This window comes from Rhamphochromis sp. 'chilingali' (assembly GCF_963969265.1).
Source record: "Rhamphochromis sp. 'chilingali' genome assembly, chromosome: 1".
NCBI lineage: Eukaryota > Metazoa > Chordata > Actinopteri > Cichliformes > Cichlidae > Rhamphochromis > Rhamphochromis sp. 'chilingali'.
Window position 1 is genome coordinate 16,199,675 of NC_137929.1, and position 22,343 is coordinate 16,222,017.

General features: G+C 43.1%; 1 protein-coding gene across 2 annotated transcripts; it reads right to left on the minus strand.

Annotated features, from left to right (window-relative positions):
* Nucleotides 1-321: 321 nt before the first annotated feature.
* rwdd (RWD domain containing 4) lies at nt 322-21,984 on the minus strand. 2 transcript variants are annotated; one of them, XM_080874141.1, is made up of 7 exons: nt 21,531-21,984; nt 10,185-10,265; nt 9,870-9,979; nt 8,721-8,871; nt 4,374-4,482; nt 1,100-1,277; nt 322-1,013 (listed from the first exon to the last, which is right to left on the minus strand). In XM_080874141.1, the coding sequence occupies exons 2-6, from the start codon at nt 10,263-10,265 to the stop codon at nt 1,213-1,215; spliced, it is 516 nt and encodes a 171-aa protein (XP_080730267.1). In that variant the 5' UTR covers nt 21,531-21,984; the 3' UTR covers nt 322-1,013; nt 1,100-1,212. The 2 variants fall into 2 exon arrangements, with proteins under 2 accessions (XP_080730267.1, XP_080730266.1); XM_080874140.1 differs by lacking the exon at nt 21,531-21,984 and adding an exon at nt 10,794-10,954.
* Nucleotides 21,985-22,343: the final 359 nt, after the last annotated feature.

Here is a 22,343-nt window from a genome sequence, read left to right on the forward strand (position 1 = left end):
TCTTTAATAGATATGCATCATAGCACCTTCCTTCAAAAAGGCTGAATTACCTGCTTTTGTTTGAGAAAGATGAGAAACCACATCACATTCTTCAAGGCACATATTCTACTCAGCATTGTCTTATATATATTTGTCAGTTTTTATTCAATGGGAGAGCCCTGATATAATTGACCTCAGACGAAGGTATTGGCGGACTTGCACCCATGAGTAATTCTTGATTCAAGATGACCATTTGCAGCTCCAAGAAATGGACACTGACTGCAGCACAAAACAGTGTTATCACAAGACAAGCCAATGAATAATGATGTTCTGAGACCAGCAGTAGATAAAATCGATTTTATTTCTATATAAAAACTTCTGGCTTTACAATTCAAAGGGCAGAGGAACATTTATCAAAATAGGAAAATATTGAGAAATGTAACACGCAGCTCTGCTTTTAACACATCACATGGTACCTCACAGTAACAGCAGCATAACGCTTCAGCTGAGAACCCCAACAGCTCAGTGCTGGGCAGCAGATCAGTTAAACTCCAGCACACTTCACCCTGACGGACCACAGAGCAGGAGACTCACTCTTCAACAAAAGCCTAATGTGTTCTCCGTCTCATGTACAGTTATGGCCAAAGGTTAATTTCATACACTTTGCTGTCTTTAAACATGTTTCTATGATATTTCATGAATTTCAAAAATGTTTTCAAATAAAAACAAATAAAAAAAAAAATTGATTTTGCAGTGACGTGACTGCTAAAAGCTTTGGCCGTAGCTGTACTAGCAGTGAGGAAGGAAAAAAAAAAAAGAAAACCACCACAAGCACAGCAAAGCCTTCAGGTCATTTTCAGCTTACAGTCAAGAGTCTAACTGGGATTGTGAGCAGATCCAGTTTTACACACTGTCCTCATTGTGGAAGCAGTCATGTTGAGTGGAGCATGTAGCTGGAGTATTACAGACACCATCGGCCTCACGTAGCTTGTCTGTGCAACCTAGTCTTCATCTTTCCCTCCAGTTTTACTGAGCTGCAGCAGGGATGCAAAATGAAACAGTAAGTCACTCTGTATGTTGACAATGTGCAAACAATGTTCATTTAACCATTGCCACTTACATGCTGGAGGGTGGTCAAGCAGCAGGGACCAAGGAAAGAGGACAAAGATTAAAAAAAAAAAGTTGTAACAACAGTGCTTAAAGGAACAAAGTGCACCATCTGGTGGTAAAACACTAAAAGACACCTACCTTAATTACATCAACCCAGTTCCAGCCTCTGGGCAGCTCACCTTTGTGATCTGAAAGCAGGAATTCGAATATTATGAAGCTTACCTATAAACCTCTTACTGCTGTCTAATGACAGTTATATTAATGAATATCAAGTATACATGGAAGTGATTCCCAAAGTTTCCCAAGGCTTTCCACTTTACATATTTTCTAATGTTATTGCTGTGAATATTCGATTTACATGTGGATTTTCTCTGTGATGACACATTTTGGTTGAACTTCTACAGCCCGTATATGGTCTGCATATCATTGCATTCAGCCGCAGCCTAGACCTATTGCAGCATAACTAGAGGACAATTCAGGGCCATCTAATCCAATTGTAATTATTTTGTCAAAAATGGAAGGTTTTATGCTTAGTCTTAAAAGTCGAGAGGGTGTCTGTGTCCCGAAACCAACGTGCAAGCTGGTTGGACAGAACAGGGTCCTGAAGCTAAAAGCGCTACCTCCCATACTACTTTTAAATACTCTAGGAACCACTAGTCCTAGCAGTCTGAGAGTTAAGTGCTCTGTAGGCTCATTATTCAAGAGCTTGTATGTGATGAGAAGGATGTTTTTAATTCGATTCTGGATTTAACAGGAAGCCAGTGAAGAGAAGCCAATATTGTAATTCTATCCAGAGTAAGCATCTGGTTTGATAGTATACTTCTAAAATTGTTAGGGCCGAGAACAATAACATCAGTTTATCTGAATTAAGAAGCAGAAAGTTAGCGACCATCCAGGTCTTTAAGTCATTCCTGCAGTTTAACTAATTGGTGTGTGTTATCTGGCTTCATGGACAGATAGAGCTGGGTGTCATCTGCATAGCAGTGAAAATGTATGCTATGTCTTCTAATGATGCTGCCTAAGGGAAGCATGTATAATGTAAACAGAATTGGTCCTAGCACTGAACCCTGTGGAACTCCATAATTGACCTCAGTATGTGAAGAGGACTCTCCATTAACATGTACAAATTGGAGTCTATTAGATATGATTCAAACCACTGCAGTTGAATACTTCTAAAATATTATGGTCAACAGTATTGAATGCTGCAGTGAGGCTTTCAGGGCTTTACTGTCAGAGGCCATAAGTTCATTTGTAACCTTCACTAAAGCCGTTTCTGTGCTGTGATGAGCTCTGAAACCTGACTGAAACTCTTCAAATAAGCCATCCCTCTGCACTGCAGATGATCTGTTAGCTGTATGACAACTACTCTTTCAGGAACTTTTGAGATAAAGGAAGGTTGGACCACGTTTTTGTGGTCAGCACCCTCTCAGTCCATGGTGAATGGACTGTGCACAGTGATGCTGGCGTTTCAGCAGCTTCCAGGCAGGCTTGAGCCTTAGTACTTCCTGAGTTGTTCCAACTCATTTCCTCTCAGCTAAAGGGGACGGTTTGGGTTGTCTTCCATTTTTTGGCAAAAGCGTATAACATGTATTAATGAACGATGGTTTAAACAGATGATCCTGAAATCTGCACTTGTTTAGAAATGGCTCCAATAGACCTTCTACAACTACAGTTTTCCTTCTTAGCTTTTGAATGAGTTCCTTGGACTTTCCCCATTGTTCTGACTACTGGTGAGTCCAGTGAGTGCTGCCAAACATAGTCATTAATGATCGTTGACAAGAAGTTGAAGGCATTCACCTATTAAAACGTTTAAGTGAGTGCAAGTATATATTTGAGCCTGTATTCATACTTTAGAGGAAATCCAAAATAAATTAAAACTTCTGCGTTTTATTTTTTAGTCATTAACGATATATATTGAAAGAAATAATTATTTGATACCCTGCTGAATATGTATGTTTGATAACTGATGAAATGAACAGCCTCCAGTTTTTAAATGGCAGTTTAAATAGAACACAGAACATCAGATGTGGCAAACCTGGTGACCAACTACAAGAAACACCTTACCGCTGTGTTTCTCACCAAGTACTCACTCGGGGGATCATGTTTTGCTTGGGGATCAAATACTCATTTCACTCAATGGCACACAAATCAATGTATAACATTAATGAGGCGTGTTTATCTGGATTTTTGGGTGATATGCTGTCACTTGAAATTCAAACTATAATAAAAATGAGAGGCTTTTCATTTATTTGTAACTGAGCAAACTCACAAATTCAGCAGGGGATTTAACCATTACTTCCACTACTTAATACAGTATAGTCATTCCACCCAGAAAAAAGAACTGTTTAAAGAAATCACACCCAAAATTACCACAGCATAAATACCCAAGTTAAGTGTGTGTAAACATCTGATCACAACTGTATATAAATACAATTATTACACTTGTAGATGCATTATGAAACGCTAACCAACGAGGGACATCATGACAGCTACGTTCATCTTTATATGCAGTCTAACGATTTTCCATCAAAATGTTTCCAACAGCCTTGCTGGTGGTGCTTTTACTTTATTGTGTTAATCTCAGAGCCATAATTGACTTGACTCTTTTAGCCTTGGAAAAAGTACAAAATGAGTCATCAATAGGAATAGTTTTTGTGTCATAATAATCAGCCTCAATTTCAATCAGTTACTAGAGGAATATGGCAATGCAGATGGAATCTCAATAATTTAGATAATCTTCACCTGAAAAAAAAAAAAGTTGCTCTATAAAAAAAAAAAAAAAAGTAAATAAAAAACACCTGCTGTAAAGCCAGGACATCTTACTGTTCATGATTGACTGAAGAAAATAAGAACAACCCTACGTTTCTCTTCAGCACTGTAGCCAGGCTGACAAAGAGTCAGAGATCCACTCAGCAATGAATTCCTTTAACCACAATTAGTAATGATCTCATAAATGTTTTCAAACAAAATTTTAACCATTAAAGAAAAAATAATACATAAACTTCTCAGAGAAAAGTATGTATGTACATTAAATACCATTGATATTTATTTAGACCTTTTCTCCAGTTTCTCCAGATCACTCAAAGAAATTCCAGAAGGTTAATTACCGAGTTCCACAGGCGTCTGTGCTAGGACCAACTCTGACCAATTCAGAGTCAGAGCACAAAAGTTTACCATTATCCCCAAATTAAAACCAGCTCTATTTTAAAGAGCTTTTAGAAGAATATGGCAGAATTTTTATAACGTATCCAACAATACGAGCTACTGGACACAGTTTCATGTACCTGTTTTGTTTATCATCCTTCTTTTCTGGGCTTTAGTCAGCTGCTCTTTCTTTTCCTTCTTCTTTGCTGCTGTGGCAGGTTCACTCACCTCACTGTTTGATGTCAGCGTCTGCACAACAACAACAACATTATCATTTTGGGTTTATTCCCCTCAAACTTTGATGACTCAAGCCAATCAGTCAAACACTAAATTCTGAGCAAAAGCGTGCATCTTCCTGATGCACGTGCAATCATCCAGGTAAGTAAATCTCCAAAAGTTGATTCTGTTCATCTGTTCGTAGCGTTTTGTGGGAGAAACGTTTCATCACTCATCCAAGTGACTTCTTCAGTCTCAGCTGACTGCAGCTTTCAATCTTATAAACAGGACATTTGCATAATGACTGAAACCAGCCCACTGAAGGAAGAATGGGCTGGGAGGTCAGTTCCTTAATCTTAATTATGCAGATACTCATGACCACTGATCAACAACCACTGACCAAAACCCACTGATCAATAACCGTGAGTACCATTCAGAGAGTTGGGGAATGGCTGCAATCACAGCATTGTAAGATGGTGACAGATGTACCCTTAGGCCCCCTTATAGACTGTGATAGACTGTCTGAAGCAGTTAGAAGAAGAGATGGCTATTGAGTGGACCTCATACCACAGGCTGTACCCAGGGGAGTCTACACAAAGTCTGTATGGTTTACCAAAGATACATAAACAGGATGCACCTTTAAGACCGATTGTCTGCATGATCAACTCTGTTACCTATAACATCTCCAAGTTTCTGGCTTCGATCCTCAAGCTGGTGGGCAGCTCTGAACACCACATCCAGAACACCCTGCATTTTGTTGAGAAGGTGAGAGATGTCATTATGGAGGCAGATGAAACCATGATCTCGTACGATGTTACATTTCTGTTCACTTGCATCCCAGTCATGGAAGTGTTGGAGGAGATTACAGGATGACCCCAACCTCAGCAACAGGACCAGCATCGAGAGCAGCATCGACCAAGTGTGTTTGAACTGTGTCTTCATTCCACCTATTTCACATACAAGGGTCAGTACTACAGGCAGAAACATGGGCTCCCCAGTTTCACCCATCGTGGCCAATTTGTACATGGAAGAAGTGGAAAAGAGGGCTTTGCCATCCTACCCTGGAACACCACCAAGCCATTGGTTCAGATATGTGGATGACACCTGGATGAAAATCAAATCTCAGGATGTACCACAATTCACATTAACTCAGTGGACCGACACATCAAATTCAGCAGGGAGGATATGAAAAGTGGCAGGTTAGCCTTCTTAGACTGTGAGATTTCCATCAGTAATGGAGGACATCTAAAAGCTGACGTGTACCGTAAACCTACATATACGGATCAGTATCTAAGGTTTGACTCTCATCATCCACTGAAGCATAAACTGGGTGTCGTCAGGACGCTACAACACAGAGCGAACACCATCCCCACTGACACAGCAGCCAGGGAGGCAGAAGAACAGCAAGAAGGCCCTGAGTAAATGTGGTTATCCCAGCTGGACTTTTGTCAAAGCTGGAAAGGCACCTAAAGAAAGCTCCAGCTGATCCAGGAGAGAAGGACAACCGCTGACTAAGTGACCTGTAGTGATTCGTACGTGTCAGGAGTATCGAAGCAGTTGAGATGCATTTTTTCTAAACACCGGGTCTCTGTGGCTTTTAAACCCCAAAACACACTGCGCCAAAAACTGGTCCACCCCAAGGATCGGGTCCCCCGACACAAACAGAGTAACATAGTGTACGCTGTTAAGTGCAGGAGGATTGCCAGGATTTATACATCGGGGAAACCAAACAACCTCTGGCTACAACACAGAAGAGCCACCTCGTCAGGCCAGGACTCTGCAGTCTATTTACACCTACAGGCCAGTGGACACTCTTTCAATCATGAGGATGTAACATCCTGGGCCCTATTTCAGGAAGCCGGTTTAGTGCAAACTCTGAGTAAGTATACCCCGAGTTAACGAAAACTCTGGGTTTTCAGTTTCACAAAGCGAGTTTAGATTAATTCTGAGTGAGTTACTATGACGACACACTCCGTGAAGCTAACCTGCCCCCTAGCAGGTTTACTTCAACTAACCCTGACCTTCTCCGCCTCTTTGTCGGAAACCTGACAAAGTGTCAGACATGGCGTGCCCCTTCCTTGAAGAGCCAGTAGATGTTGAAGCCCAAATTCTCCGCAGAGCTCTCCGCCGGGAGAGAGTGATTAGAGCGCGTTTGGACATTTTATCATTTCCTGATGATTTCCTGTGTGAACGTTACCGTCTTTCAGCACAATCTATAATTTATTTGAATAACATCCTCAGGCCTAATATTGCTCATGTGACACACCGCGAACATTCTCTCAGTTCTGTACATATTATTTGTATTGCACTTCGGTTTTTTGCAAACGGGAGCTTTCTGTATAATATTGGTGACCCTTCTTTCCCCCAGTCAAGTCTGTCCCGTATTCAGCAAGTGAAAATAAAATAAACAATAAAAGGTGAATCAAATGAACCATTACGGCAAGGCTGGGATGGTCAATTTGGTAAAGTAAATCCGTTGGGCATCTTTCTTTGCCTTTAGACAACAATTCTGATGGCAAAAGAGCCAAACGGGACAGGCAAAAAAAAGAAAAGAAAAAAAAAATAACGTGTTAAATGGGTGGAAATCCCTAGATCAATGTTTAAATTAACACTCACGCATTGACTCTGTCGGCTATGTTTTGCCATGCATGCTCCCTTTCTTTTGCAGCTGAGGCCGTGTTACTTTTTTCCCGCAAAATTTGCATGTTATCGGCATATGCTGCCATCAGAATTTCGGCTTCAAGCGCTGTAAAATACATTGACCGCGCCTTCTTTCCCTCCGTCTCCATGGTGACTCGCTTAATCTGTGCTCCACTAATCAGGGCTTTATGTATCCTCGCGCGCGCGCGCTTAACTTGGGGTTAAAGCAACTCTGCGTTGACTGAACTAATTGTTATCAGCCTTTGTGAAACCGAATATTCCGAGTTGGACAGTTCGGGGTTACTCAACCCTGAGTATCGTTTTTCACTCAGTTTTCTAAACCAGCTTCCTGAAATAGGGCCCTGGAGGCCATTTACGTGAAAAGGGAAAGACCATCTCTGAATCGAGGAGGGGGCCCAAGGGTACATCTGTCACCATCTTACAATGCTGTGATTGCAGCCATTCCCCAACTCTCTGTAAATGGTACTCATGGTTATTGATCAGTGGGCTTTGATCAGTGGTCATGAGTATTTGCATAATTAAGATTAAGGAACTGACCTCCCAGCCCATTCTTCCTTCAGTGGGCTGGTTTCAGTCATTATGCAAATGTCCTGTTTATAAGATTGAAAGCTGCAGTCAGCTGAGACTGAAGAAGTCACTTGGATGAGTGATGAAACTTTTCTCCCACAAAACGCTACGAACAGATGAACAGAATCAACTTTTGGAGATCTAAGCAAAAAACTACATGCAGTGCTAACAAAACCATAACAGGAGCTGGGATATTTTCCACCTTTTACCAGCTAATAATAATAATAATAATAATAATAATAATAATAATAATATTATTATTAACACTCAAGGTCACTGTACACATTAGAATAAAAAGCAAGATAAAAGCAAGCAGTTCACACAATCGTAAAAGCATAAGACATAAACTAATAAAAGAGCAGAGTGGGAGGTTATGTGGGATAAGCTATTTTGAACAAGTGAGTTTTGAGTTGGGACTTAAAGAGAGAGAAGGAAGAGATGTTTCTTAAATCAGGAGGTCGGGAATTCCAGAGTCGTGGAGCAGAGCAGCTGAAAGCCCTGCTCCCCATGGTGGCAAGACGGGGGGAGGGGACGGAGAGTGAAAGGGAAGAAGTAGATCTGAGACAACGAGATGGGGCGGTGATCTTAACCAGATCAGAGAGATATGGAGGGGAGAGATGATGAATAGCCTTAAATGTGTGCAAGAGTATTTTGAAATTGATGCCATATTTGACCGGGAGCCAGTGAAGCTGCTGCAAGACAGGAGTGATGTGGTGGATAGAAGGGGTCCTGGTGATGATACAGGCAGCAGAGTTCTGGACGCGTTGGAGCTTGTGGATGGATTTTTGAGTAAGACCAAAAAGAAGTGAATTACAATAATCAATCCAGGAAGTAACAAGGCTATGGACAAGAATGGCAGTGACATGTGGGGGTGAGAAAAGGACGGAGACGATTAATGTTGCGCAATTGAAAATAATCAGACAGAGTAACATTATTAGTGTGTGAATTGAAAGAGTACTGTCGAGGATGACACCAAAACTTTTCACAGAGGAAGAAACGCTGTTCTTTATTATGGTAATATTGGGAAATAATAATGTACTGACCACAGCCGTTACTATAGACTTGTGGTTCTCCATGAGCGTCTCCTGGTTCTCCTTTGCCCACTCAAACAGAGTGTACATCATTGCAGCACCCAGGTTAGCCTCCACCTGCTCCTCCAACTTTGCCAGGATCAGCTGCTTCGTCTCTGCTGAGCTGTTTTCAAAGCAAGATGATGGAAAGAAAAGAAAATCCTCAAGTACTGTCCATCAGCCACAGTCTCACCCTGCACTCTTCAATACTGTAAATACAGTACTGTGCAAAAGTCTTGGTTTGTTGTTATAAACAGCCATTTTTGATATTCTTTTAAGCAAAAGTTCTGTGTTTTGTGAGTCTTTCAAAGTTTCTCTTTGGCCATCGGCTTCTTTTTAAATTACTTTCAGGTCAGGTCCTCATACCGGACCTTTTTCCAGAGGAAAGAGCTTTTTTAAGCCTTTTAACCCTGACCTATGAACCATTCAAGCAGTTAAAGTCAAGCAATGAAACTAGTGTTGTGACCACACATGACAAATAGCAAAGAAACCAACTTTAAATAGTATCTTCCGACACGTTGTTACCAGCAGCCTGTTGCAAAAAACATTAGATCTGTATGTTCAGTTTCAAATGACATATCATTATTGTAAATAGTTTCATAGATTCAGCTAATTTCTTTAGCCGAATCTCTGAAAAATGCCAAAGATAGCAGTTTGACAGCAAACAAAAGTAGTTTTTCCATCAACAGCTAATTCTAAAAGAGCTGTTAGTCCAAAATCTTGGTTTAACAAATTCAAACTGAGGACAAAGAAATAAAACTGAAAACACAGAGAAATGACAAAAATCCCCCTCAGAATTCAGGGTGCGTTGAAGAACAAAGTGCTCACACCAAGCTGGTTAGAAAGAACTACATGAAAATAGTTTTCTCTTTCAAAAGAGTGAAAAAGGCCAATTTTGGAGGCTTGATGCAGGAGTGAATCATTTGAATCAAATATCCTTGGTCAAGATACTAACTCCAAGTTAGATGAGTATGTGTGTGTAAATATTAGAAAGCACTCAACCATAGAAAAAAAAGTGCATGAATGAGGACTATAGGTTCTACATAAGAAACAGTCCATTTACCATTTCTTCAAAGACTTGAATTTAACACAAACTAAGGGATCAGTATACTTGGAACTTACATCCTGTTGTTGAAAAAAGCTTCAAGTGAGATCTGTGGAGCAGTTTCAGGGTACGTCTCAGGCCATGTGATGTCCAGAATGAATGCTTTGCTGTCCTCGAGTTCTCCTACCTTTTGTGTAATATTCAAAAAGACGAGAAGGTTACTGACACTGAATTCAGCCTTTAAGTTTGTTAACGTTTTAAAGTAGCTACGAGCATGATGGCTCAAATTTCTTGTTTTAATTCTATGACCATAGTTCTGAAACTGGATGCTAGAGGACTGCAGAAGACAATCTTTTTTGCACAGCCTTGGACAGTACGGTGGACATACTCACCCTAAATTGGAAAGAAACTGGACTGATTTCCTTGAAACATTCATCCCCCTCATAGATGGAGCGAAGAGCTTCGAGCTCCATCTGGGATCACATAAACAAGTGAAGTAACAGGAATATCATCAGGACTGAAGTACATCAAGAACACATCAGACAGCACGCTACCAGACAACCCTGAGAAATACAGTCATTAGCTTAGCAAAGGACAGAGGTCTGTCACAAGGCCTTATACACTCGTATGTGCTAAATTCATTGCTTTTACGATCTTTGTATCTAAGCCGAAACAAGTCACCATCACAAGGAGCCGGAGAAGCAACAACACAGTAGCGGTGGAAAACTGCTGTGTGCCGGCTAACACACGGGCTGAATCCCTGTTTGTCGCTGCAGGTACAAGATTAACCTTGTAGACTTCTGAATGGAAGGTGTCGTGAGCGACATCTGAACCGGGATGAGCTGGGAAAGTGTCGCTGAGCTTTTGTACCCGAAATAATAACAGTCTGTTAACTTGGCTGCTGTCTGGAAGCGAAGACCACCCTGATCAATGCTAACAGTCACGCTACCGTCAACTAGCTAGCAGTTAGACGCTAACAGCATTCTTGCGTTCTTTCATACCTCTTGATCCTCGTTGGCTGTCATACTTTTCTTTTCCTGCACTGCACACTCTGTACTGAGCTTCAGACGTGGACACGGCACACTCCTAAAAGCCCATTCCTGCCATTCAAACTTTATCACTTCTCTAGCTCACACTAAAACACCAAGATCTGAACACGCGCATGCGTAGTAGACGTACCCCTGACCTTTAAATTAATTGTCAAACATCGTTTTTGTCATTTAAAGACAAAATGCCGCAAAAAATGTTGCTGGAAAGGCCCACGTGACTTTTTAGATCGATCGATTGTTTTTAGATCGTCAATAAATAAATAAAAAACTTTAAGCAGAAACAAGAGCAGGAGCTCTAAACACACGGGGGCAGTAGTCATTAACCAGAGTAAAATGTATTTTGATCCGAAAAAGAAATAATAAAGTTTAAAAAAAGAGTTAAATGTTTTTTTTTTATGTTGTGATAAATTACATATACAAATATCTGATTACAGTAAACACGTCAACAAAAGTTATCATGACAGACTTTTAGCCACTACGTTGCTTACTAATATGCTCACTTTATAGTTTTATTACTAAATGGTATAGTTTTTCAAAACAAGCTATAGCCAGCGCTTTTGCATAGTATTTTATTATAAGTAGCTGACATTAGACAAAAAAAAGTATGAAATGATTTACAAAGACAAATGGTTTACATATTCAGATTACAGAGGAATCTGAATGGGCTTTGTTAATATTTTGATTGGTTTTAAGACCACATTTATTCAATTCAGTTTTATTTATGTAGTACCAAATCACAACAACAGTCGCCTTAAGGTACTTAACACTGTAAGTTAAAGACCCTACAATTATAACAGAAACCCCAAGATTCAGACGACCACCTGTGAGCAAGCACTTTGGTGACAATGAGAAGGAAAAACAGCTATCTACTGTGACTGGTTTGAGGTGAGGGGGGCGAGCGAAAACAAAGACATAGTGTGGAAGTGCTTTGTCAAAAAGGAAAGTTTTAAACCTAATCTTAAAATTAGTGTCTATCTCCCGAATCCGATCTAAGAGCTGGTTCCACAGAAGAGAGGCCTGAAAGCTAAAGGCTCTGCCTCCCATACTACTTTTAAATATCCTAGGAACCACAGGTAAGCCAGAAGTCTAAGAGCAAAGTGCTTTATTGGAGTCATACGGCACTATAAGGTCTTTAAAATACGTTTGCAGTCCCCTCAGAAGCATTTCAGAACATTAGGTCAAATGAGAGAAAGAAGCCATTATTGGTTGAATATAGTTAACACAAGAGCCAGCACCTCCAGGTCTGCTGAGCAGAGAGAACGTTCTTGGAAGAATTCACAGAGGAAGACTGTTTTCTCTTATTGTAACCATCTACACTGACCAAGGATTCCCATTTTTCTATAAGTATTTAAACATACAAAAGCAGTGTTTTTTTTGTTTGTCAGTGTTTTTAATTTATGGTTTTATTATTCTTCGTGCAGTTGCAATTAGCCTTGTGTGATCCGTTTACTTTTCTTTTTTTGTTTTGTTTTAACAAATGTATAAAAATAAAGTTCATAAATATAAGAAAAACAAAGTGTCCAAATTATCCATAGTGGATCAAGGCATTAAATTATTAAAAAGTATCATGTACATGGATGTTTTTTGTTCAGAAAACTGCAGGCTCTAAAACAGTTAGCTGCAGTCAGTCTTCCCAAAACAGTATCCTAGCCTAGTGGTATACAAAGTTTTATATGAGAATGTGCATCTATCTTATTGGTTAAAACTGATAGGGAGAAATTATAGTTTACACTTAATTTTCCCTTCGCTGGTGCCCCAAGCTGGTCCCAAGCTCCCCACTGGGGAGCTGTACCTACAGTGGCTTGCAAAAGTATTCGGCCTCCTTGAACTTTCCCACATTTTGTCACATTACAGCCACAAACATGAATCAATTTTATTGGAATTCCACGTGAAAGACCAACACAAAGTGGTGTACACGTGAGAAGTGGAACGAAAATCATACATGATTCCAAACATTTTTTACAAATAAATAACTGAAAAGTTGGGTGTGCGTAATTATTCAGCCCCCTGAATCAATACTTTGTAGAACCACCTTTTGCTGCAATTACAGCTGCCAGTCTTTTAGGGTATGTCTCTACCAGCTCTGCACATCTAGAGACTGAAATCCTTGCCCATTCTTCTTTGCAAAACAGCTCCAGCTCAGTCAGATAAGATGGACAGTGTTCGTGAACAGCAGTTTTCAGATCTTGCCACAGATTCTCGAATGGATTTAGATCTGGACTTTGACTGGGCCATTCTAACACATGGACTTTAATAGTGCCAACCTCAAACGCGCAGCGCCGAACTTTTATCAACACATCACCTGCCCCACCAGAGGTGAAAGGACACTGGACCACTGCTACACTACGGTCAAGGATGGCTACAAGGCACAATCTCGCCCTCCGTTTGGCAAATCTGATCACGCCGCCATCTTCCTCATGCCAAAATACAAACAAAGGCTGAAACAGGAAGTTCCGGTTCAGAGGAAGGTGGCGCGCTGGACGGATCAATCGGTGGCTGCGTTACAGGACGCACTCGACGACGCAGACTGGGGCATGTTCAGAAACAGCTCCGATGATGATGTCAACGTGTTTACGGAAGCGGTTGTGGGATTCATCGGGAAACTAGCGGATGATACTGTGGAGACAAAGACTATCACAACGTTTCCCAACCAGAAGCCGTGGGTGGATAAAACCATCCGCGATGCTCTGAGATCCCGCACCGTTGCCTACAACACGGGACTCACGACGGGGGACATGGACCCGTACAAAGCCGCGTCATATAACGTGCGGAGGGCGGTGAAAGAGGCGAAGCAGCTCTACGGGAGGAAACTAGAGTCACAACTCCAACAGAGTGACTCTAGGAGCCTGTGGCGGGGACTAAGGACAATAACGGACTATAAAGCACCAAACAACCGGTATGACGAACGCGGCCGTGACTCTGGCAGACGAGCTGAACACTTTCTATGCTCGCTTCGAGGCTGCAGCTAAGGACTCCGACAATGCTAGTGCTAGCGGCGCTAACGGCTGCAGACAGGAAGATACTGCCAGCACCAGAAACGTGCTCGTCATCTCCGAGCATGAAGTAAGGAGAGAGAGAGTGAACACCAGGAAAGGAGCAGGACCAGACGGCATCCCAGGTCGTATCCTCAGAGACTGCGCATACCAGCTAGCTCCTGTGTTCACTGAGATATTCAACATCTCTTTATCTCAGTCGGTGATCCCCACATGCTTCAAAGAGTCCATCATTGTTCCTGTCCCGAAGAAACCCCACCCTGCTTCTCTCAATGACTACCGCCCTGTAGCCCTCACCTCAGTAGTGATGAAGTGTTTTGAACGCCTGGTCAGAGACTTCATCATTTCTTCACTACCAGACACACTGGACCCACTACAGTTCGCTTACCGTCCAAATCGTTCCACAGACGATGCCATCTCTCATCTCCTCCACACATCACTCACTCACTTGGACACTAGAAGGGGGAATTATGTTAAAATGCTCTTCATAGACTACAGCTCTGCATTTAACATCACTCACTCACTTGGACACTAGAGTCCAGTGGTTGGACTCATCTCAAGGGGGGATGAGTCGGACTACAGAGAGGAGGTCAACAGACTGACTGAGAGGTGTTCAGTTAACAACCTCCAACTGAACACCACGAAAACTAAAGAACTTATCTTGGACTTCAGGAAGGGCAGAGCACTTTACATTCACGGGAACTGTGTGGAGAGGGTACACTCCATGAGGTTTCTGGGCGTGCAGATCTCTGATGACCTCTCCTGGACTGCAAATACCACGGCGGTGGTTAAAAAGGCCCAGCAGCGTCTCCACTTTCTGACAGTGCTCAGGAGGAACAACCTGGAGGAGAGGCTGCTGGTGACATTTTACAGAGCCACCATAGAGAGCATCCTAACGTACGGCATAACATCATGGTATGCAGGGTGCTCAGCTGCGGACAGGAAAGTACTGCAGAGGGTCATCAACACAGCCCAGAAGATCACTGGCTGCTCTCTGCCCAGCCTGGAGGTCACTGCAAACTCTCGGTACCTCAGCAGAGCTGGCAATATCATTGTAGTGGCAACCTTCGGTCCTTCTTTGCCGCTTCTGCAGAACGTAAAGTTTCTGACTCGTGCTCTTGTTAAGTCTCTTGGATGCCTTCCGGTAGCAAAAAATGAGGCGAAGGAAAAAAGGGGCAAAACATTTATTTTCCTTACAAATCGAAAGGTACAAAACAAATGCCTCTGGTGGGAGCTCCGTTTATATTCCCTTTGTGTGGCTACAAAAAATAACATTAAAACGGCGACGGTCAGAAAACTGTTGCTCCACGTCCTGCTTGCTTACCTAACCTTTTTCCCCTACCCCTCCGCATGCGGGCCAAATACACACCCCCTTTACGACATCTACCAACACTTTACAACAACAACAGACTAACAAAGCAGGATTAATTTATGGAGCACAGCATATTACATTATAACCTAAAATGATCAAGATTATAATAAAAACTTAAAGATCATGACAAATACTTAAATATGGCATGATGTAACTGAGTAAAATATTGGCCTGGACTTGGCTCCAACATCCTGGCCCCTAATTGTTCTTGTGAGCCACAAAACAATTACTCTTATACATACACTTATATATTGTTCAGAACAACAAATCAAACCTTCCAGATAACGAACAGGCAAATATACAAAGTACTTGAACTGCTCATATGGCACATTAATGTCCTTATTCCAACAGAAACTTTGTTTTTTCTTGTTACAGCAGGAACTCTTCTTAAGCTGGAACATGTCTTCGCGGATGTGTGTATGTGTGTATGTTGAGGAGATTAGGGAATGGAGTCAGAGGTTCAAGCACATGACTCGCCGTAGGAGACCAGCCTTTACCGCTGTCTCTTGAGTAATATGTAGAAGGGGCGCTACATATCACACTCTAGCAGCACACAAAGCTTCGCCACAGGTCGTAGGAGAATGTTTTTGCTGGTTTTCACCTTGGCTTGACGAACCCGACCCTTGGCATCCTCAAACGTCTGAATCACTCGACCCATTAGCCATGAATTTCTTGGAGCGGAATCATCCACGATGAGAACAATATCACCTTGACTGATATTTCTTTGTGGCTGGGCCCACTTTTGTCGCCTTTGCAAGTCTGGCAGATACTCCTTGATCCACCGTGTCCAAAACAAATCCGCCAAGTACTGGACTTGACGCCATCTACGCCTCGAGTACAAGTCGCTCCTGCTGAATACTCCAGGAGGTAGCGGAGTTTTGGCTTTTATCAAAAGCAAATGGTTTGGCGTCAAGGCCTCCAGGTCATTCGGATCGGTAGAGACTCTTGAGATAGGGCGGCTATTGATAATCGCCTCTACCTCACACAGCAGTGTGTGCAGACCCTCCTCATCAAGGATCTGCTGCTCCACAACGGAGCTGAGCACTTTGCGTATGGACCGTATCTGCCGCTCCCAAACTCCTCCAAAATGCGAGGCAGCTGGGGGGTTGAATATCCATGTGATGCCTTTAACCAACAAGGCTTCTTGAATCTTTGCATTATCCAAAGCACGCACTGCTTCCCGCAGCTCCCTCTCTGCACTTACAAAGTTTGTTCCATTGTCAGAACGCATCAACTGAACCTGTCCCCTCCTAGCAATGAACCTCCGCAAGGCATGAATACAAGAGTCCGTGTCCAACAAATTTGCCAACTCAATATGCACAGCCCTCACTGTCAAGCAGGTAAAAACCACGCCATACCTTTTGATCATGGTCCTACCCCTTTTGATTTCGAAGGGACCAAAGTAGTCCACACCGACACTTGTGAACGGTGGCTCATCGGGCGTGAGCCTTTCAGTAGGAAGATCTGCCATGATCTGACTTACCGCTTTCCCATGATGCCGTCTGCAGGCGACGCACCGGGACAAAATCTTCCGGACAGCAGCATGAGATCTTAGTATCCAGTACTTCTGCCGTACCTTTGATAGGACATGATTCCTGCCACAATGCCCAAGATCCTCGTGAGTAGATCTGAGAATGAGAGTGGCTATATGCTGATGGCAAGATGGGAAGGTTAGCCTTGAAGTGTGTCATTTGCTTCTCCTGCTCCAACCTTCCATCATAGAGATTCTCTTTTAAATCCTTCCTCTTTTGAGCAAGAAGCTTCAGCACACCTTTTAATCTCAAGACCCATGCAACGGCTCTTTTAACCCGACGCCAGCTTGAGTAATGATGAATGAGCTGAGAGGTGGCGTCTGCAGCTTCTTCAACCACAAGAGCATATACTGATGCTTCTTTGACTTCTGAGTCATTACAGATTGGCTGGCATACACTGTCTGGCATTACTGGCCACTCCATTTCTGGTTTCAAAATGAAATCTGGACCCGTGATCCATGTCTTCGCCTTGAGAAAGGCACCAACACTGAGCCCTCTGGAAGCAAAGTCTGCAGGATTGGCCGAAGTGTTCACATATCTCCACTGAGAGACAGCTGATCTATCCTTGATGGCAGCAACTCGATTGGCAACAAACGTACGAAACCTCGCTGTTTCATTCTTGAGGTACTTAATCACCGACGTGCTGTCCGTCCAAAAGACAGACTCCTCCAACTCCAACTCCAGTTCGGCTGTTACCATCCTGTCCATCTTTGCTGCCACCACTGCAGCAGTAAGCTCGAGTCGTGGTATGGTCACTGCCTTCAATGGTGTAACCCTGGCTTTACCAATAATGAAAGCACTATGTGGCTGGTTCAGATTGTTTTTTGAAACCAGATATGTGGCTATGCCATACCCCCTTTCACTAGCATCGGCAAAGTGATGAAGTCGAGCTGAAGAGATCTTGCCAAGGTTGACTGGTCTCACACATCTGTCTACCTCAAACCTAGCTAAGTGGTGCAAACTGCCGACCCACTGTTGCCACTGCAGAGACAGAGCTTCTGGCATGAAATCATCCCATGCATGCTTTGTTCTGCTTAGCTCTTGCAGGATGTGCTTCACTGGCAAGATCAGAGGGGATAAAATCCCAAGTGGGTCATATATGGTGCTTACCATCGAAAGCAGTCCTCTCCTTGTGAGTGGTTTGCTCTCAACCAGAACTCTAAATTTCAGCGTGTCAGACTCCACGCACCACTGAACCCCTAAAGCTCTTTCAATAGGGAGGCAGTCCCTTTCAAGATCGAGCTCCTTGACTTCTTTGGCCCTGTCATCCTCAGGTATAGACGCAAGCACCGCTCTGCTGTTGGAAATCCACTTAGTGAGCTTGAAACCTCCTGCAGCGCACAAAGCCCTGAGGTCCCGAATCAGTGAGATTGCCTGCTCTTCAGTGCTGACAGACTTCAGGCAATCATCCACATAAAAGTTCCTTAGAACAGTGTTCGTTGCAATATGGTTGAACCTCGCCTGATTGTCCTCAGCACACCTTTGCAGCGCGTAGCATGCACAGCTTGGTGAAGAAGTTGCACCGAACAAGTGAACTACCATCCTGTATTCCTTGAGGCCTTTACCAAGATCTCCCTGTGGCCACCACAAGAATCTCAACAGATCAGCATCTTCATCGGGAACCCTGACTTGATGAAACATGCCTTCAATATCAGACATGAAGGCAACTGGTTCCTGCCTGAACCTCATCAAAACACCTATGAGGGAATTGGTTAAGTCTGGCCCCTGCAACAGCTGTGAGTTCAGTGACATGCCTTGATACGTGGATGCACAGTCAAATACCACTCTCAACTTGTGCTTGGTTGGGTGGTAGACCCCATGATGCGGGAGATACCATATTCTGCTACCACTTTTACAAGTTTCTGCCACAGGAACTTCTTCGGCATAGCCCCTTTCCAGTGTCTCTGTCATAAACTTTGTGTACTCCTGATGAAACTCACTGTCTCTTAACAGCCTCCGTTTCAGGCCTTCTGCTCTTTGTACCGCCACAACATGGTTGTTTGGAAATGCAGCCCCCTTGTTCTTTAAAGGAAGGCCAATGGTGTAGTGACCATGAATCTGCTTCACTGACAGTGACACAGACTCCATAAATTGTCTTTCTCTGGCTGACATTTCCATTTTCTCAGATAACTCATGCTCAGGGAAGTCATACTTCATTTGCTGCTGCGAGAGCTCCTCTAGCTTTGTCACCGATATCCTGTTCACCATCACCGGTGGCCACTCAACAGCTCCTTGAGCAATACCCTCTTCTCTTAGCAGAGGTCCATTAATCGTCCAGCCTAGTGCAGTTTTTACAGCATATGGGCCGTTGCCCTCACTGTTGATAACCTTCCAGGGCTCAAGCGCCTTTGGTACATTCGTGCCTATTAACATACCAATTTTTCCATCAATCTGCTTGAGCTGAACCTCCTTCAAATAAGGCCATCTGTCCACATCGCTTTGTTGTGGAATGTTCTCCTTTGTTACTGGAATCTCTGCCTGTGTGAAAACCTGGGGAATCTTCAAAAAGTTGTCCTCATCCAAACCACTGACCTCGAGACCCTTAACGACATGAGTACTGATTGTCGCTTCCTTTCCCATAGTGCGGAGCAGAATGTTGGACTTTTTTCCTGTGACCTGTAAATCCTTCATCAGCTCATCTGTACAAAAGGTTCCAGTGCTTCCTGGGTCTAAGAACGCGTATGATTCATGCGTACAACCGCATGTTTCACTGCCTGCTGCTGGAGAAAAACTTGCTGCTGGTTCTCTGATACTTTTACTGTCACTATCAGGAGAAGAGTACTGCTCCTTATGCAGAATGGTGGGATGTTTCTGAGAACAAGTCTCACACATGTGTCTTTGCTGGCAGCCTTTGCTCAGATGCCCCTGTGACAGGCAACCAAAACACAAGCTCTTTGATTTGAGGAAATCAAGCCTTTCTCTGTGAGGCTTTTGCTTGAGGAGTCTGCAGGTACTGAGGTTATGCCCTCCCTTATGACAGAAAAGACACTGTCTTCCACCTGTAGAGCCTATATTTTCCCTTTCCCTCTTTGTCTGCTCTGCACTGTTTAATACAGGTGCTGTATTAGTAGCAAAGATGCTTTCCCTTTCCTTGAATTTCAGAGCATTCTCTCTGCACACCTTTGCTTTGCCCTTGTCTCTAGACAAAGTGGTGTCCTGAATGTTACCAAACAATGGGTGAGAAGCGATCTTTGCCTGCTTCTCTACAAAACTGACCAGATCAGCAAATCTAGCTCTCATTGCTGTATGTTCTTGAATGTCACAGGCGAAACCCCTCCACCTTTCCCTTAATTTAAAAGGAAGCTTGGAGATGACTGTTCTCATATTAGTAGGGCTATCCATCTCCTCAATGTACTCCATGCTATCTACTGTGTTACAGCAAGTAGTGAGGAACATAGCAAACTCCATCAGTGCATCACCATCCTCTGGCTTGATTACAGGCCATTTTAGAGCTCTTTCAATGTAGGCTGAGGCAATAGTATATTCATCCCCAAAATGCTTGCGCAGAAGCCTCTTAGCTTCAGCGTAGCCCCTGTCAGGATACATGTGCGAACAGCTACGAACAAGAACCTTGGGTCTCCCTTGGGTGAACTGCTCCAGGAAGCGCAACCTATCTCTATTGCTGTCTGTCCTTTCCTCAATCCCATGCTCGAACGCTTTCATAAAAAACCCAAACTCCAGTGGATCCCCACTGAATACTGGAACATCCAAAGGGGGGAGAGTGGATGCTTTCTGTTGTTTTACTAGGAGCTCTGTAATCTCGTTTTGTCGCTTCATGACATCCAACAAGTCTTTAACATCAGCCATCCTGCCTTGACTAGTAATAGACTGGCTATTATCCTTCTTATTCAATGGATGAGGAAGCCTGCTACTCCTTTCTGAGCCCTGCATTACCTCCGACTCACATTCTCGACCGACATCTCCATGTTCTGGCTGAACCAAAACTGGCCCCAATACTTTGGCCCGGAGCTCTTTGGCAGGTAGCCATTTTGTTGACCAAGTCAGCAGAAGTGTTATGGGCTGGCTCCTTCACAGTCAGCACCTCAAGCTTTGCGTTAGCTGCAGCAATAGCTGTTTGCAACTCCCATTCCTCCCTTTTTGCCTTAAGAACAGCTTCTTGTCTGTCAATCTCCATCTTTTGCTTTAATGCCTCAGCACGTGTTATCAGAGCAGCCCTCTCTGCCTCAATCTTTAGCCTGGCAGAATATGTGGTCGAAGACACAACAGAAGAGGTTCGACTGCTTCGATGTGCTTTACTGCGTCTGGACGAAATTGCTGAAGCACTGTCTGCAGGCTCAACTTCAGCATCAACCATTCTTGCTTCATCTGCTTGCATTTCCACTCCTTTTAACCATCTCTCAACTTTCTCCACAAAACTTCTCAAATAGCTAGCCTTTGGCTCATACCACTGTGTCTGATCATGAAGAAGTTCCGACTCAGTCAAGTGATTTTTAACTGCATCGTTGTTTTCACAAAACTCAATATATATTTTTGAGAAGTCAGTGGCTAATTTAACAGACACTTCCTCAAAATTGCCGTCATCTTCCATAAGCTCCTCAATCTCTTTTATCTTTCTAGTAAGATAACCCAACTTGGTTTTCCTTGTCACTTTAAAATGCTGAAGCTTTTCCTCTTGTGCTTTAAAGGTTGGCTTGGAAACTCTTTTTTCCTGCTGCTCCATAGTAATTGCGCTGCCATAAACCTTTCAATGCAATTAATCCTTTACACAGGCCATGTACCACTTAACCATACAGGAATTTTCACAAACCGTAAAGCAGGCACAGCCTCTTACTTTTCAGATGCGGGGTTTTCTTACTGCCGAAAGGATCCGGAAAACACGGGAAGGCTTAAGCGCATCCTCTTTCACGTCCCGTTTTCCGTTTTCCCTTGCCGCGCCGCGGGCCGATTAACTCTGTGCGCCGGTGACGCGTGCGTAATCCTCTCACTTTCGGAGCAGTTTTCTGACTATTGTAGTGGCAACCTTCGGTCCTTCTTTGCCGCTTCTGCAGAACGTAAAGTTTCTGACTCGTGCTCTTGTTAAGTCTCTTGGATGCCTTCCGGTAGCAAAAAACGAGGCGAAGGAAAAAAGGGGCAAAACATTTATTTTCCTTACAAATCGAAAGGTACAAAACAAATGCCTCTGGTGGGAGCTCCGTTTATATTCCCTTTGTGTGGCTACAAAAAATAACATTAAAACGGCGACGGTCAGAAAACTGTTGCTCCACGTCCTGCTTGCTTACCTAACCTTTTTCCCCTACCCCTCCGCATGCGGGCCAAATACACACCCCCTTTACGACATCTACCAACACTTTACAACAACAACAGACTAACAAAGCAGGATTAATTTATGGAGCACAGCATATTACATTATAACCTAAAATGATCAAGATTATAATAAAAACTTAAAGATCATGACAAATACTTAAATATGGCATGATGTAACTGAGTAAAATATTGGCCTGGACTTGGCTCCAACAATCATCAAGGACAACTCTCACCCCAGCAATCAACTGTTTGAACTATTACCGTCAGGCCGACGGTACAGGTCACATAAAACCAGGACAAACAGATTCAGGGATAGCTTCTTTCCCAGAGCTATCACCGT